Source organism: Rissa tridactyla, chromosome 3 (genome assembly GCF_028500815.1).
Source record: "Rissa tridactyla isolate bRisTri1 chromosome 3, bRisTri1.patW.cur.20221130, whole genome shotgun sequence".
Lineage (NCBI taxonomy): Eukaryota > Metazoa > Chordata > Aves > Charadriiformes > Laridae > Rissa > Rissa tridactyla.
The window spans coordinates 62,690,405-62,704,630 of NC_071468.1; the positions used below are offsets into that span (position 1 = coordinate 62,690,405).

A 14,226-nucleotide genomic window follows, 5' to 3' on the forward strand; every position below is an offset into this window, starting at 1 on the left:
TTTGAACCTTTGGTTTGTACTGCACTGTCTGAGGCCTTGCCCCCAAACTCCTCCATGCGCCAAGGAGCTTCTGAAAGGCTACCAGTGGAATTGTTTTCTTCAGATTTCCCTCAAGTAACCAAGGCTAAGACCACATATGAGAACTACTATGATGCAGAGTATTTTGTTATAAATTATGTATCCCCAAGACGCTAATGGAAGGGCACAGTGTATCTGTCCCTGGATCCTTCCTTCTCCAGCTGATTCTCTTTCTTTCATCGCATACATTCATCAGCTGCAGCTGCAGCAGGAGCTGAGCAGGCTATGGGGCAGGAAGGTACCATACAACCACTTTTCCCCAGGGTCCTTTTCCATAAGAAGAGTGGGATTGGGTTCCTCTCTTTATCATATAGCAGGAGCCCAGAGCCAGTAGGCCGTTTTCCAATTAAAATTAAATAGCAGCTGTTGACAGTTGCTAGTAGGCTAAATTGGCTCTGTGGGGAATAGCCCATTAGAGCAGTCATCTCGATGGAGGGATGATTGCATCTTGCAGGGGTTTCTAAGGCTTGAACCTGCCTCCAGCCTGTAGCGCTGCGATGCTCGATGTCACGCCGCCTGGTTCAGACTTGGCTTTTCCTACCTTGGTGTCAACCTTACTAAAAATTAACCCCAAGCCGTGACTGCAGCCCGCCTTCCCCGGGCAGGCTGTTCTTCCCCTTCCTCCGAGCACCATCTCCAGCCCGACCTGCGGGGAAGGGGCCGAGGCGAGACTTGCCCCGTCTCTTCCTCGGCCCCTTTCGCCGGGCAGGAGGGGGTGGTGGGGGCTGGTGTCCCCCCGCCTCGCCCGGGGAGCCCCGCTGGCCCGGGCGCTGGTAGCCGTGGGGCTACCTTGGCTGCGTTAGCTGGCCGGGAAGGGTGAGGCTCTGGCAGAGGCTCCAGTTCGGGGAGCCACAGGTAGGCGGCGGCCTCTTTTCCCAGGTTCGTGGAGGCTTTTTTTTTTTTTTTTTCCCTTCTTTTCCTCCCCTCTCTCCTCCTCTCTCTTTCCAGCTCTCGCTTTCCGGGTTGGGAGTTTGGGGCGTTCAGAAAAGCGCCTGCAACGGCGCGGGGTTCCCCAGGTGGGGCTGCTCCGGGCTTTTCTCTCCTCTCCTCCTCCTCCTCCCCCCGCTCTCTGGCTGCCTTTCCTCCTTTGTGGCCGCATCCAGGGCGCTTCAGCCCCCCCCCCTCCCACGCTTCCTCCTTCCTTCCCCCCCTTCCCCAATCTCCAATTCGGGGGGGAGAAAGCCGGGCTTTTTCCTGCCTCCCGGCCGCCGGGCAGCTCCGTGCCGCCCCGGGCTCTCCCCGCGCCCGCCGTGCGGCGGCGGCGGCCGCCCCGCTCCTCTCCTTTCCCCTCCCCTCCGGTCCCTTTCCCTCCCTCCTCCCGCGGCCGCTCCCGCCTCCCGGGGCCGCTCCCGCACATGGGCGCCGTGCGGGGCTCCCCCTCCGCCCAGCCGGCGGCGGCAGCGGCGGTTCCCCCCCGGCCCCGGAGTGCGTAGCCCGGCCGCCCTCCCGCCCCGATTCATTTCTTGTTGTTCCCTCTCTCTCCCTCCCTCCCTCCCTCTCTCTCTCTCTCTCTCTCCTCTTTCTGAACTTTTGTCACCGCTGCTCAGATGAAGACTTTTTGCGCCGGGGACGCCTAGTTTCTCTCCCTCCCCAGCTCCGCCACCGTGCCCTGCGCTGCCCTCCTTCCCCCGGCCGCGATGCCGTTCCCCCTGCGGACCCTGGAGCCCCTGAAGCTGTGCAGGTTGGAGGAGGCCGGCGGGGACGGCGCGGAGCGGGGCGGCCCGGCACCCGGGGACCGCGCCGGGGCGGCGGAGGGGGGAGGCGGGCGCCGCCGCGGCGCGGTGCCGCTCTTCGGGGCGCTGGAGCAGGTCAGCTCGTACGCGCTGGTGTCGCTGCTGATGCAGCTCTCCGACCTCTCCCGCTGCGCCGGCGACATCTTCGGCGGGATCCTCAGCGAGGCGGACTCCCTCTGCCACCGCAACGCTCGGCTCCAGCGCCGCCTCGGCGCCCTGGAAGCGCTCCTCGCCCGCCTGGACCACCGCAAAGTCAAAATCCGTGAGTGGCCACCCTTCCCCGCCGCGGCGAGACCGGGACGGTGGCGGGGACAGGGCGGGGGGGAACCGGCCGGGGGTCGCCTGCCCGGTGGCGGTGCGGTTTGCGCGGCAGCCTTTGCTTTATTTATTTATTTAAAGAAAAAAAAAAAAAAAAGAGAGAGGAAAGAGGGGAAACTTAAGCATCCCCTTCCCGCCTTCAGGTGGCCCCGCCGGTGCTTGTGCCCCTCCTGCTGACCCCCACACCGACCCCGGGCTCCGTCCCGCCGGCTCCGGCGCTGCCTGCCGGCCGGGCAGGACGGTGTCAGCGTGTCGGGGGGTGGGGGGGTGTGTGTGTCCAGTGGCTGCTGGCGTTTTCCCAGTGCCTCCGTCTGGGAAAGAAATGTAATTCATCGGGGAGAGGGTGTCGGCAGCGGGGGGACGGGGGGAGGCGGGGAGCGGCTGGCTTTAGCCGGGAGATGGTGCGGTAAATCCTGAGGGAGGGCTGGGGTGGGTTTGTTTGTGTGTTTACGTCGGGTTTGCGCTAGACTTCGGATCAGCTGGGCTTCTGACAGTTCAGCCCACATGCCTGATTAATTCTTTTGTAATGTGCATGGGAAGACCTCAGTAAACAGAAACCTGGATATACTTTGCAGCTGGTTTTGTATCTCTCGGTTCTCCTGGGCTTCTGCTCTGTGTGCAGAACTGATCCCACGTTTGTATTTTCAACTTCATACGGAGGGAGCACAAGCAGCACCATCCAGATTTGGCCTCAGATTCCTAAGTAGCGGCAGCATGGGGAGGTTCTTGCTAAGTTTCTTTCTAAGCCTGTAAAATGGCCCTCAGAAGCAACCCACTGTACAGCTACACACAGCTATAGGAAAAGTTGTTTCTGAGCTTGGTCCAACTTTGGAGAAAGGATCCCGTAAAAATTGTATCTTCTACAGGGAATTTCATTTGTGTGTGTCCTAGCTCCCCACAGAGTAAGTGAAAGATGGCCTGCAACATCAGTTTAGCTTTCTCAATGTGTTGGAAACATTCAGGAACCCAAAGAACTGTGTTGCAACTTCTGTGACAGCTGTGTAAGGTATGAGCCTAGCCTAAATAGGATTGCTGCTCAGAGACCACCAGTAGTTTTCTTCTAAATGGAAGTAGAAAGCCTGCTTTGCATATGGCATACTTTGGAAGAAAATTGTTGCGGAAGGCCTTTCACAGATAAGATTCAAAGAGTATCAGCCCTGTATGGGTAACTTACCTATTTCATTGCGGAATTACTCCTTATGGTATGCTTTAGTATACAGTTCCTCCAAAGGAGGAAACCATCATCAGCCTTACAAAAAGGCTCTTTCTGTGGTTTGTAAGTGTTAGGCTAAAGTTCCGTGGTAACTGGTTTGACTTTTTTGGTGCTTTGTAATTGCTTGACAAACTTAAGGAGCTTTTCTTCCTCATCAAGACAGGTAGATCCTTTTCTGCCAATAGAGTTACGTTAGTTTGGCATGGCATGGTGCAGTCAGATTTGAAATGAGACTGCTTTATTACCGGGGATACCTGCAGTATGGTGGTACGTTACATTGATGCCCTGATAGGAAGCAGTTTTTATTTATCAAATAGGGACCTAATTATTACCATACACTGATGCAACACATCTAAAGGGAAGGGTGATACGAGGCTAGTGCTGCACTGTGCAAACCCTAACATTTTACATGCGTCAGACATTTATTCTCTCTTGGTCATCGTTTTGCACAAGTTACATATTTACTACTTTTTTTTTTTATTACAACTCAGTTCATTGAGCTAAGCCTGTTATTGCTTTTAATTTTATGATCTTTGCTCTTGTCATTGCAATTCCCAAAACTGGACGCAGTTCTTATGTTTGGCTTTCTCTGCTTGGTTTTAAATTCTTTGGTAAGTGGTATCTCTGCAGTCAAATTTAATTTTGCTACTTAACAGCCGCATTGCTGCTGTTAATATTTACTTTTCAAAGATCTCATTTATTAAAGTCGATGAGAACTAATGCCGATTTCTTTCTAATTTTCTTAATTGTATGAAATGCAGACTCTTTGTAAAGGAAGATTATTTTATTTGCCTATTGTTCGCAAGGAATTGATGTGTAGGGTAAGCATATTGACATGAAGTTGCACATAAAGACGTATCAATTCCCTTCTTGTATGCTTTCTACGTATTTAATCTGGCCAAGGAGATCGGGTGGGATGATCAGTTGTAGTTAGCATCATGAACGTCTCTATAATGCAAGCTGTCAAGGCTTGTCTGCAAGTTTAACCCCGTTCCTGGCATTAAAGGGAAATATCTGCAAAACAAAGAGAATGGTTTAATAATGCTGGCTTTGTTTGCGAACAATGACAAGGGGGATTTTTCCTTCCCATTTTTGAAGATACACAAGCTTCAGGGAGAAAGCTGTTTGCTGGTGTGGGACTGTAAGAACAACAAGGAAAGTAAACAAATTTAATTGCTTTCCCATTTACTAGATTCTTGTTGCTCATAAACCTTTTCTTATGGGGAAAATATTGTAAACTACTGTATCAGTTGTGGTGTACAGGCAGATGCAGCGTGATGTTGTATCAGATGATTTAAGTATTTTGCTCTGGTTTTCAGGATGAGGGGATAGGACGTTGTACACCTGCTTTTCAAATCATGGGTAATTTCTACTTGAATAAATGGCTTTTGTTCTCATTGTGGGGCCCAGACAATAATTTCCTCTTGGAACCGAAGGTCCCAGGGTGACTTCTGTGATCCCAGCATGATCTTATATGGGAAGGACTGGAAGAGGACTAGCAAACTTCAAATCCGGGTCGCAGCCACTTCTTGGGATGTAGCTGCAGTCTGGCAGCTGGCATAAGCTACGTCACATATGTCCCTGGTGCTTGGGAAAGTACATACTTTGAAATCGTAAGGGGTTTTAATTTGTGTACTGTCATAATTTTGTTTCAGAGTAAAGTTTCCATGTAGTATCCTTCAGATAACAGGGGTCCATTAGTGCTTGTTCCCTGCTGAGCACGGCTGGGGATGTGAGGGAGGGAAAGCAGGCAGGACAAAGCTCTTTGTCTCCAGTTAGTCATTCTTCACAGTCATGGACCGCACTTGCTTGTCTGGCTGTACAGTGCGTGTGTAGGATCCGTATACTCCTAGATATATATATATTGGAGCATTAATAGGTAAATGTGTCTTGAACGGTCTCTGCTGCTTCTCTTCTGTTATATACTCTTTGGTATCCTGTAGTGAATGCGTTAGTTCAAGTACGTCCGTTCATTGCACCTCATGTGAAAGAACTTTCTGATGCGTCAAACTGGTTACGGATGTGCTGTGTTGCAGTAGGTGCTGCATCGTTGCAACCCTTACCAGGGGAAAACTTCCTCATCTACCAAGAGTGGCTGGACTTCTGCCATGCCCTCCAGCTGGGAGGCCTGCTTTCCAGGGGTCTTGTATCGGTGTGCCGCACACGCTCGCAGAGTTTAATTTCACATTCGCTTCGGGATGTTGAAGGTAGATTTCAGTTCTACGTAATCATAGTAATGGTTGTTTTTTTCCAGCGTTTGCCACTGTTGGGATTCACTGGAATGGTTTGTCTCTCTCTGGTTTGGTTTGGTTGTCTTAAACTTTCCATTTAGGATTGTAGAGATGCTTTCCTTTATGTCCCGCAACTGGGAAACTTGTGCCTGACTCTGTTTCAATGAAGGATATTTTTAAGGCCATTTAGTAAAATACTTTCCTGGCGTGTATTTGAGCTTTGCATGATGAGCAGGGTGTTGTGCCATAAGAAGGGACATCAAAATATGATGAGACATGTCCCTGTGGGGCCAATGACTGGTCTATAACTCATTGTGGTGGGAGGCACTAATTGCTCAAGGCAGTTTATAAAATTCAAGTGTAGTATGCAGTACTTGTGACCTTAGTTTAACTGCACTAGCCATGTCTAGAGAATTAATTAGATTCAGTAGTCTTTTTTTTTTAAACAGTCTTTCATCAGGTTTTCATTAAGCTGATGCGTGTTGCTGTTTTGCGTGGTGTTTTATTATATGTTTCCAGGATCCAGCTGCTATAATATGTTTTACACCATGGAACTTGCCTAAGTGCTTTTCATCTTTTAGCAGTGTGCATCCGTAGCTGTGACCTAGCATTAGGTGATGTAGTTTTCATCACTTTCAGTTCTTAAATGTCAGGGTGGGTGAGGATGAGTGAGGACAACTCTTTGAAGTGATCAGAGCTCATCGTGATGGCAGCAGAGAAGTCTTGCGTGAATTACAAGGCCAGCTCTTGGGAAACACTGTGAGGCCTTAAACAGTCATTGTTTTTATAGGGCATGAAGAAGGACATTCTTTCCATTAATATTTGTCCTCTACCATCTGCAGATACTTGTGCAAAAATTAATATTGCTGTTCTTGTCTGTGAATCCTAATGGTTTGTCAGACTGGAAGGCTGTCCCTTCCATCTTCTATGCTATTTATCTTCAGTTTTTCTGAAGAGATATTTTGAGAGAAATGCTGGGAGGTTAACCTAATGACAACTTCTGGTTCAGTTTCTCCAGTAGTAGGATGGGGTTTGGCCAGTTGTACCTCCTATTCTAACAAGAAGAAACTGATCCTGTGGGAGGGAGGAAATGCTACCTCCTAATTAGCGTTGTTGTTTAAAACCCTTCAGTGTTTGGTTTTAAAGGCACAGCATAATCATTTGATGTTCATGCAGAACGTGTATGCATATGCATTTATTTCTTTTTTCAAGTTGAAACACATTAATGCAAGAGAGCTCGGGGGATGGTGAGTATGGCTTTCTATTTGTCTGCATGATGGACGGACAATCCAGTTTACACTTCATCTCCTGCTATTTTGTTTAGTAAGTATTTTCCACGCTTTGTGTGCAAGGCAGTACTGGAGCACATTTCCTGCTTTAGCCGAACAGGAAGCTTTATTCAGCTTATTCCTAGGGAAACCCCTCCTCCATCCCTAGCCACCAAAAGTGAGCGTTATTCAAGACAGTATCAGCACTAGGCAGGAGATGAACAGGCTGGCTGACTTTCTGGGCTTTCTATAGCTTGTGGCGTAAGGAAAGAGCGTACGAGATATCTGTCGTCTTGTAAGAACAAGACGAAACCTTCTTTGGGAAAAGGTTTAGAAAAAAAAAAAACCCAAAACCAACCAAAACTTCCTCTCTCCTCTTCCTCCTCCCCAACAAAACAACCCCAAACAAACAAACCCCAAAACCAACCACCAAAACCCATGGTGTGCTGGTGAGGAATCTTTGGTGAGAAAGGACTGACTTTCAGGGGAAAAATTCTGTTCTAACAGTATTTGGGAGCTACAGTTTGGCTACATTACTCTACAGATGCTTCAGGTGACTGTGCAATGGTACTTTTCTTCTCTCTGTTCCCGTGTAAAATGAAGATTCATTAGCAAAGTTCAGTCCGTGTTAAACAGTTAATTCCTAAGTTCCCCTAGGGGAAAAAAAAAAAGGTATTTTCTCTTTTACCCTATTGTGATTATTCAGATTGCTGCTCAAAAGCAATATAACTCTCGTTTTATTTAGCTAGTGCAAGACTAATTATCTGTGGAAATTCAACCTGATCCAAAGGAGGTTTCGTTTGAAATAAGCAGGAAGAAAGTCTTGAGTTCGAAAAAGATTTCCCATGGGGACGGTGGGCCAAGTTGCTGTGCTGCTGAGTGGCAGAGCTCCAGCTGAATTCAGTTTGGCGAGGGCTTGGCTTGCTGTTTTGAAAACAGTTGACACTCTTTGGCTGAAATTTAGAGCTGCTTTGTACATTGCTCAGAACCTATTATACACCACCTGTGAACATTTGTTTCCGTAGATCTTATGATTGGCTTGATCATTGAGGAAAACGGTGTTTAGGAGAGGTAGTTAATGAATTAAACATACTTGTATTTAGTTGTTTTTAATTAGGATTTATTTTGAAGGTTCCTAGATATTTTAGGATACAATAAAATGTCCTCAGATGTTTCGCTTCCTATTAGTATTGGCACAGTCTCAGCTTGGTTGAGTGCGAGCTAGTAATCTTGGTCTTGTGGGCTTCCCTCCTAAGCTGCTAATATGAAGTTCCTGCAGAAGAGGCGTTTTTTGGGTGAACCTATTAACAAACATAAAACAACACAGTGGAAAGCCACTGAAATTCCTCAAAACCTCTGTCCTGGAATTTAAACCACCCTCTAACCTGTGGAGAGTCAGATGAGGCTTTCAGGGGGGATGGGGAGCAGATTATCCCACACGAGTTTAGTGATTCCTGCACCTTCCTCCAAAGCCCTTGGTGCCGGCTGCCATCAGCCACGGGATACTGAGTTTAACGTTGCCAAGGCCATATTAGTTATGGTAATTCCTGGCCTTTTTTCCATATTTCTGGGTGAAGGAGGGGGAACTTCCCTTTCCTCCTCATCTTCCTTCCCCCCTCCGCCCCCGCATGTTTAAATAAATGATAGGAAGAATGAGGGCATGTGCTTCAGTTCCTGTTACCAGGAGTGTTAGTGCACCGCAAACAGAATGGGAGATCGAGAAGTAGAAGGAATTAAAAAATGCCCATCGAAGGCTTGGCAATTATGCAAAGTCCCAGTTTCTTTTGTAGTCGTAAGCTAGCTATCAGCAGGCGAGATCAAAGCTGTCCTCCCTAACAGTTAACAAGATCAATTAAACACGGTAATTAAATGTTGTTCTTGGCTGTAGGTTTGATAGGAAACCTGCTGGTTGGATGGCAGTCTCCAGAGAGCCTGGATGACATGCCACTTAGGAGACTAGAAAAAATATCTTTCTACCTGTGGGTTACGCACAGATTAATGTGGGTGGACTTTGCAAGTTGTTTGTATTTATGTCTTACCGTGTTTCAGTTGGGCAGGGCTTCTTCTGGCTTCAGGCTGCTGTGTTTTGTTTGGTGTGTTTTTTTTTTTTTTTCTTTGCCCTTTGTGAATGATGGTGTTTTATGTTAGGTTGTTTTAATTTATTTATTTATTGGCCTCTTGTCCTTTAATCAGCGTTGTGTCCGTATGAGATTTCGTTGCCCTTTGAGAATTCTGTGTAGTTAGAACAAGAATGTTTAAGGCCCTACTGAGTGTGGTTGAGCTTGCGTCAGGGAGCAGCCCGCAGGCAGGGGAGCTGTGCCTGCAGAGAGAGGCAGTGCCGACTAATTGCTTTGCCATAATTCCTCTTGGTAATTTCCCCATCGGAGCCACTGGTCTACGCTTTTTGTGGGTTAAGGCCTGATTTATTTCCCCCCCCTTCCTCTTCTCTTCCTCCTTTTCTTTAGTCATTCAGGCTCCCTGCCCCAGGTGTGCTCTGAGGTGTTTCTCCATCTCCAGTCCTGCCTGCTCTGAGGGGTGACAGTCTCAATGTCCGCTCTACACCTCACCCCCCACCCCCCCGCCATGACATGCCCGATAAAACTGGCCTTGTGCATCTCCCATTCCTCAAAAGCAACGCGCTCTGTGTACCTGAGAGTTGGTAGGATTTGGGAGGAAGGAGGTGAGGGGATGGGAGGCAGAGACAGGAAAGGGTGAGATCTGGTGGAGCTTCTGGCTTTCTCAAGACAACCCCTTCTCACCCCTCCATCTCAAACCCCGTCGTAAGGCCTTTCTGGCTGGGGTTGTGGCACCTCAGTAATAGTCTTTGTCTTGTTTGAGTATGTCCCTTTGTTCATTTTTAATGCTTTGCTTACAAGCACAGAGATGTCTACTGCTCTGCTATCAGAGTGCAAATCAAGAGCAAAACCATCTACACCATTACGGTGGTAGAAGTGAGAACATCCAGGCATTACTTGAAATTAAAAAAAAAAAAAAAAAAAAAGAGAGAGCTCAAAGGGATTCACTTTAATGTATGTCTGTGGTTGAGTTCTTATAACATTTTAACCTAAAGAACGCTTTCATGTTTCATTAGGTTTAATTTCCCTAATCGACATGTGAGCAGCAGCTCTGTTTTAATCTGAAATTTAACATCTTGACAACCAGTAGATCTGTTAAGTCAGTTGATTGGATATTCCTTTTACTGTATTCAGGCTGTAATCTTAACTAGGCAAGTTTTGATTAATCTAAGATTGTAATTTTTTAATTAACTTAGCTCCTAATTTTCAGAGATTAGGACTGTGCCTAAACAGATGTCCCCTGAAGTAAATTGAAACTATGGATGCTATTTGAAGAATTGAGCCACTTAATTTTCCAACTGGCAATAAATATTGATGTAAATTGTAATGGAAAAATGGCAAAGTAGAGGTTTCAAGCATACTGAGTAATAGCAATAGTGGGGGGGTTTTTTGTTTGCTTCTTTTTTTTCTGGTTGAACGATCAAGTGGAAAATGAAAACAAGATACTTCCCCAGAATGTTCTAAATGGTAGCGTACCATACTTTAATGCTCTTCTTTCTCTTTGCGCCTCCTGTTTCTTCCCCCCCCCCCCTTTTTAGTATCAAAGTGCTGGCTACAGAAGAGCTCTCATCAGCTTCTAAGTGGTGGGATAAATATTGTCGCTTGCTGGCTTACATCTATTCTTCTGTGTCTGGTTATTACGTTGGTAAGCCTTCTCAACAGCATGGGTTTGAGTAAGAAAGCAAGTTTAGTCTTTCTCCTGGCAAACGGACATCTGTCTTCTGTTTTCTACTTTGGCGAGTTTTGGCTTTTGGCAACAGATGGGTTTTGCTGACGGGAAGCTCAGCAGGACCAGAGAGGGATGCTTTGTGGGTTATCTCTAGTGGCACCTTTTGTTCCTGTTGTATGGGAGGAAAGAGCTCCCAAGTGGGTGGTGTTGGCTTTCCCTTCCTATTCAATATCTAGTTGATGCTGAGTAACTGAATCTGCTTCAGTGGCTCGAAAAACCAAGTGATGTTTGGCTAATGTAGTATCTTTAAATGTTAAAACCTCAAATGTTGTTAGCCACATTGTCTGTAGAGGTGCTTAAAACATTCTGAATTAGAAAAAAGAAGCCAACCACCAGGAAAGGGGATCAAGGTCTTATAAAACTTATCTAAAATGTTCCCTTTTTTGTTAGCGGTGGTACTTGATTTTCAATTTAGAAGAAAGATAGCGAAGCTTGATTCATTACACAAGATCCACCCCCCACCCCACTTATTCTGGACTTGATGCAAATAAAATCCTTTTTTCTCAAATTTTGAATGATCCAAGAAATTCTGGAAAGAATTGCTTGGTAAGATTGAGATGTATGTTAATGTGAACAATATGAACAATAATTCAATGAAGTATATAGTTATAGTCTCCTTTACGCTATTTTGATTTGTAGTGTTGGAAAGACGGAGGCCCTGTATTGTGAACTTTAACATTTTAAATCCGAGAAAGAACTTAGTAAGTTTGTTCTATTTGTGGTATGAGGGAGAAAGAATGAAAATAATATAATGTTCTTAATATGCCTCGGTGTGTTAGTTTAGATACAGTTTTCTAAAACGTGTTCATTAAACTATTTCCTTGCTCTATTAAAACAAAGGTAGGTGGTTACTGTGCAGTTCCTCCTGCTTGATTTATTTACTTTTTTTAGTAGCATGTGTACGTGATAGAATATCAAGAGTATTATAAGATATAAGCATATTTATCACTAAAAGTCAGTTTGCACGGTTGAATGCACGCCATAGGGAACAGATAGGGTAGGAAATAGAAGGGTGATAACGGGAGAACAGCAGGTTTTTCGTACCAGTTGTGTTCCAGACCTTGATGGAAGCCCAGATACAGGGGAAACTGGTATGGCAACTGATCTCCGTGGGGCCAACGCCCTCCCCCGTATCTCTGGTTGCTCCCCTGGCAGCGGGGAGCCTGTGCAGTCCTGCTGGGCAGGCTGGGGCAGCCCGAGCCCTGCGGGGAGCGGTCCCGCAGAGGCTGGGGGGGGGGGCCCGGACCCCGTGGGGCTGCAGCTGGGCTGGCCCCAGGTTGTGCAACGTGTGCCCCAGTGGCTCTGCCCCCGCGCTTGCTGAAATCCCGGGTAGCGTTGGGTAGGGATTACCTCGTCCCGGGGAGGTGAGCATGATCTTAACAGGGGTGGTTTAAAGGTAAATAGATTATTAGAGCTGATTTTGAAATTATAATCGCAGTCGTAATTATATAATAACTGTATTATAAAAGACACAGAATCGTAGTCTGTGATTGTGATCTCTACATTCAGGAAAGCTGGAGAAAATGAGGTGAGGCTGCGCCAGTTCTCTTGCCCTGCCTGGTCTTGGTGGTCGGTGGTAGGATAGGGCTGCCCTTCAGCAAGATGCCCCCTGAACGGAGAAGAGAGAGCTTGTGCTTGCTTATCCTGGAGGAAGGTGAAACTGCCGTGTTGGCCTACTTGCAAATTTCCTTAAAATATTAGAAAGCATTTACTTAGCACAGCCACAATACAGATTTAACTGTGAGCATGAGGCTCTTTCCTCCAAGAGAGTCTAGTCTTAACACATACAAGTCAAGCTAGAAGATGGCAATTTAGTTAAGTGTGGTTTGAAAAAAATCTGTGTTGGAGAACCTGAAGTTTCACAATAGTCATGGGCCTTCTTGAGGTCTAGAAGAAGAGCAGGTAATTAGAAATCCACAGAGTGTTCGCCTGAGGCAAAGAATACCACAAAAACATAGAGCTCTTGGTGTTTTTTAGTTTGTCGCGTTACAGAAGCCTCCGTTTGTTCCGTATCTGTTATAGAGACATTACATCTACTTGATGGTAATGAAGACCAAAGCCACCTGCAGTATTTATTATCTTGCCTGCTCCCACTTGTTGCCGAGTTAGGCTTGAATTCTGTAATTTGGGATGTCCCCTCTGCAGAGCGTGGTATGTAGGATGGGAGGGAGCGCTCTTCGAGGCGTGTTGTTTTGACCCCGTTGCTCTAACAGAGCGTGTTTTCCTCTCCCACCCCTTTTCCCAAGGCACGAAATACAGGAGCTTTTTTCCTTGCAAACCATTTTGCTACTGTTAGTAACCTTGCTGACAAATTGTGAAACTTGCTGCAGTTTTGAAATAGCTACAGCTTGTAAAGAGTAGGTCACTTAGCATTGTACATGGAGATAATGTGCTGCAGGTTAATACATAAAACATTTAAATGATTTAAATGCATTGTTTAGTACCAACTGGTAAAAAAAAAAAATGAATTAGGTCACAATAGACAAAAGCTTGTCTTCATTTGAGCTCCTGTCAGCTTGGCACGTTTGTGCTCAGTTGGTTTTTTATCACTAGTTACGTCAATACACATACGGTGTTTCTAATTTAGATTATTATTAGTGGCTTACAGAAATAGGCTATGAATAAACTTAATCCTGAAGACAAGTGAAAACATGTGTATATTTCTGGTAAAAGTTTAAACTTACCAGGGAGAATCCAAGAATATCTGAACATTTAACAGAAATATCAAATTAGAAAAATGACCAACAGAAAAAAGGCAGATCCCACCAAATCGCAGGCTTGAGTACGAATGCTGTAGTTACACCCCGAAGTGACCAGACTGAAAGTCCTGCGTGATCACAGTTAACACTAGAGCACAGCCTCCACTTACAGAGTGTTATAAAAGATACTTGAACTGTATGCTGGTTTTTATTTCTCCCCTGCCTCCGTGACCGTTGTTGAAGCTGTGACTGGGTGAGTTTGAATGGAATGAAACTTTTCAAGGAAAAGGTCACTGAAATCACAGAATCCCAGAAATGGGATGGCACCTCTGGAGATCACCTAATCCAACCCTACTCAGAGTAGGCTCAGCTTGAGCAGGCTGCTGGGGTCTGTGCCCAGTTGGGTTTTGAATATCAACATGGATGGAGCGGCCACAACCTGCCTGGGAAACCTGTGCCAGTGTTTGACCACCCTCACAGTAGAAAAGTTTTTCCTTATGTTAAATGGAGTTTTTTGTGTTTCAGTTTGTGTTCATTGCCTCTTGTCAAAACATTATAAGTGGCAACACTAATACGTTCTTCTTACTGGAAGGTTATCCAAGAGGGGTGCTAATTAGTACCCAAGATGGACAACCTGATCAAGAAAGTTGGCGTACTCTGTGGCCTTAGGTAAATGGCTTAGCGTGCTTATCTGAAAAAGGATGGGTAAGGGAAAGTGTTAATTAATCTTAAGTAACAAAGCTGGCAGTCAAAAACCACGTAATTATTTACTTGAGGACTTCTGACCTTGCAGTGATTCTTTGGAAGAACTTTAATGCTCTCGACAAAAATACCTACTGGTTCTATTGAAAGGCAAGGTAATAAACTTGATATCAGAAAGAT

General features: G+C 46.1%; 1 protein-coding gene across 3 annotated transcripts in view; it reads left to right on the forward strand.

Moving 5' to 3' along the window:
- Positions 1 to 1,599: 1,599 nt before the first annotated feature.
- Positions 1,600 to 14,226, forward strand: part of NHSL1 (NHS like 1) — a 186,884-nt gene continuing 174,257 nt past the window's right edge. For all 3 annotated transcript variants that reach the window (XM_054195848.1, XM_054195849.1, XM_054195850.1), the window contains exon 1: positions 1,600 to 2,073. In XM_054195848.1, coding sequence (XP_054051823.1) covers positions 1,716 to 2,073 — 358 coding nt within the window. In that variant the 5' untranslated portion in view covers positions 1,600 to 1,715. The remainder of the gene's footprint in view (positions 2,074 to 14,226) is intronic.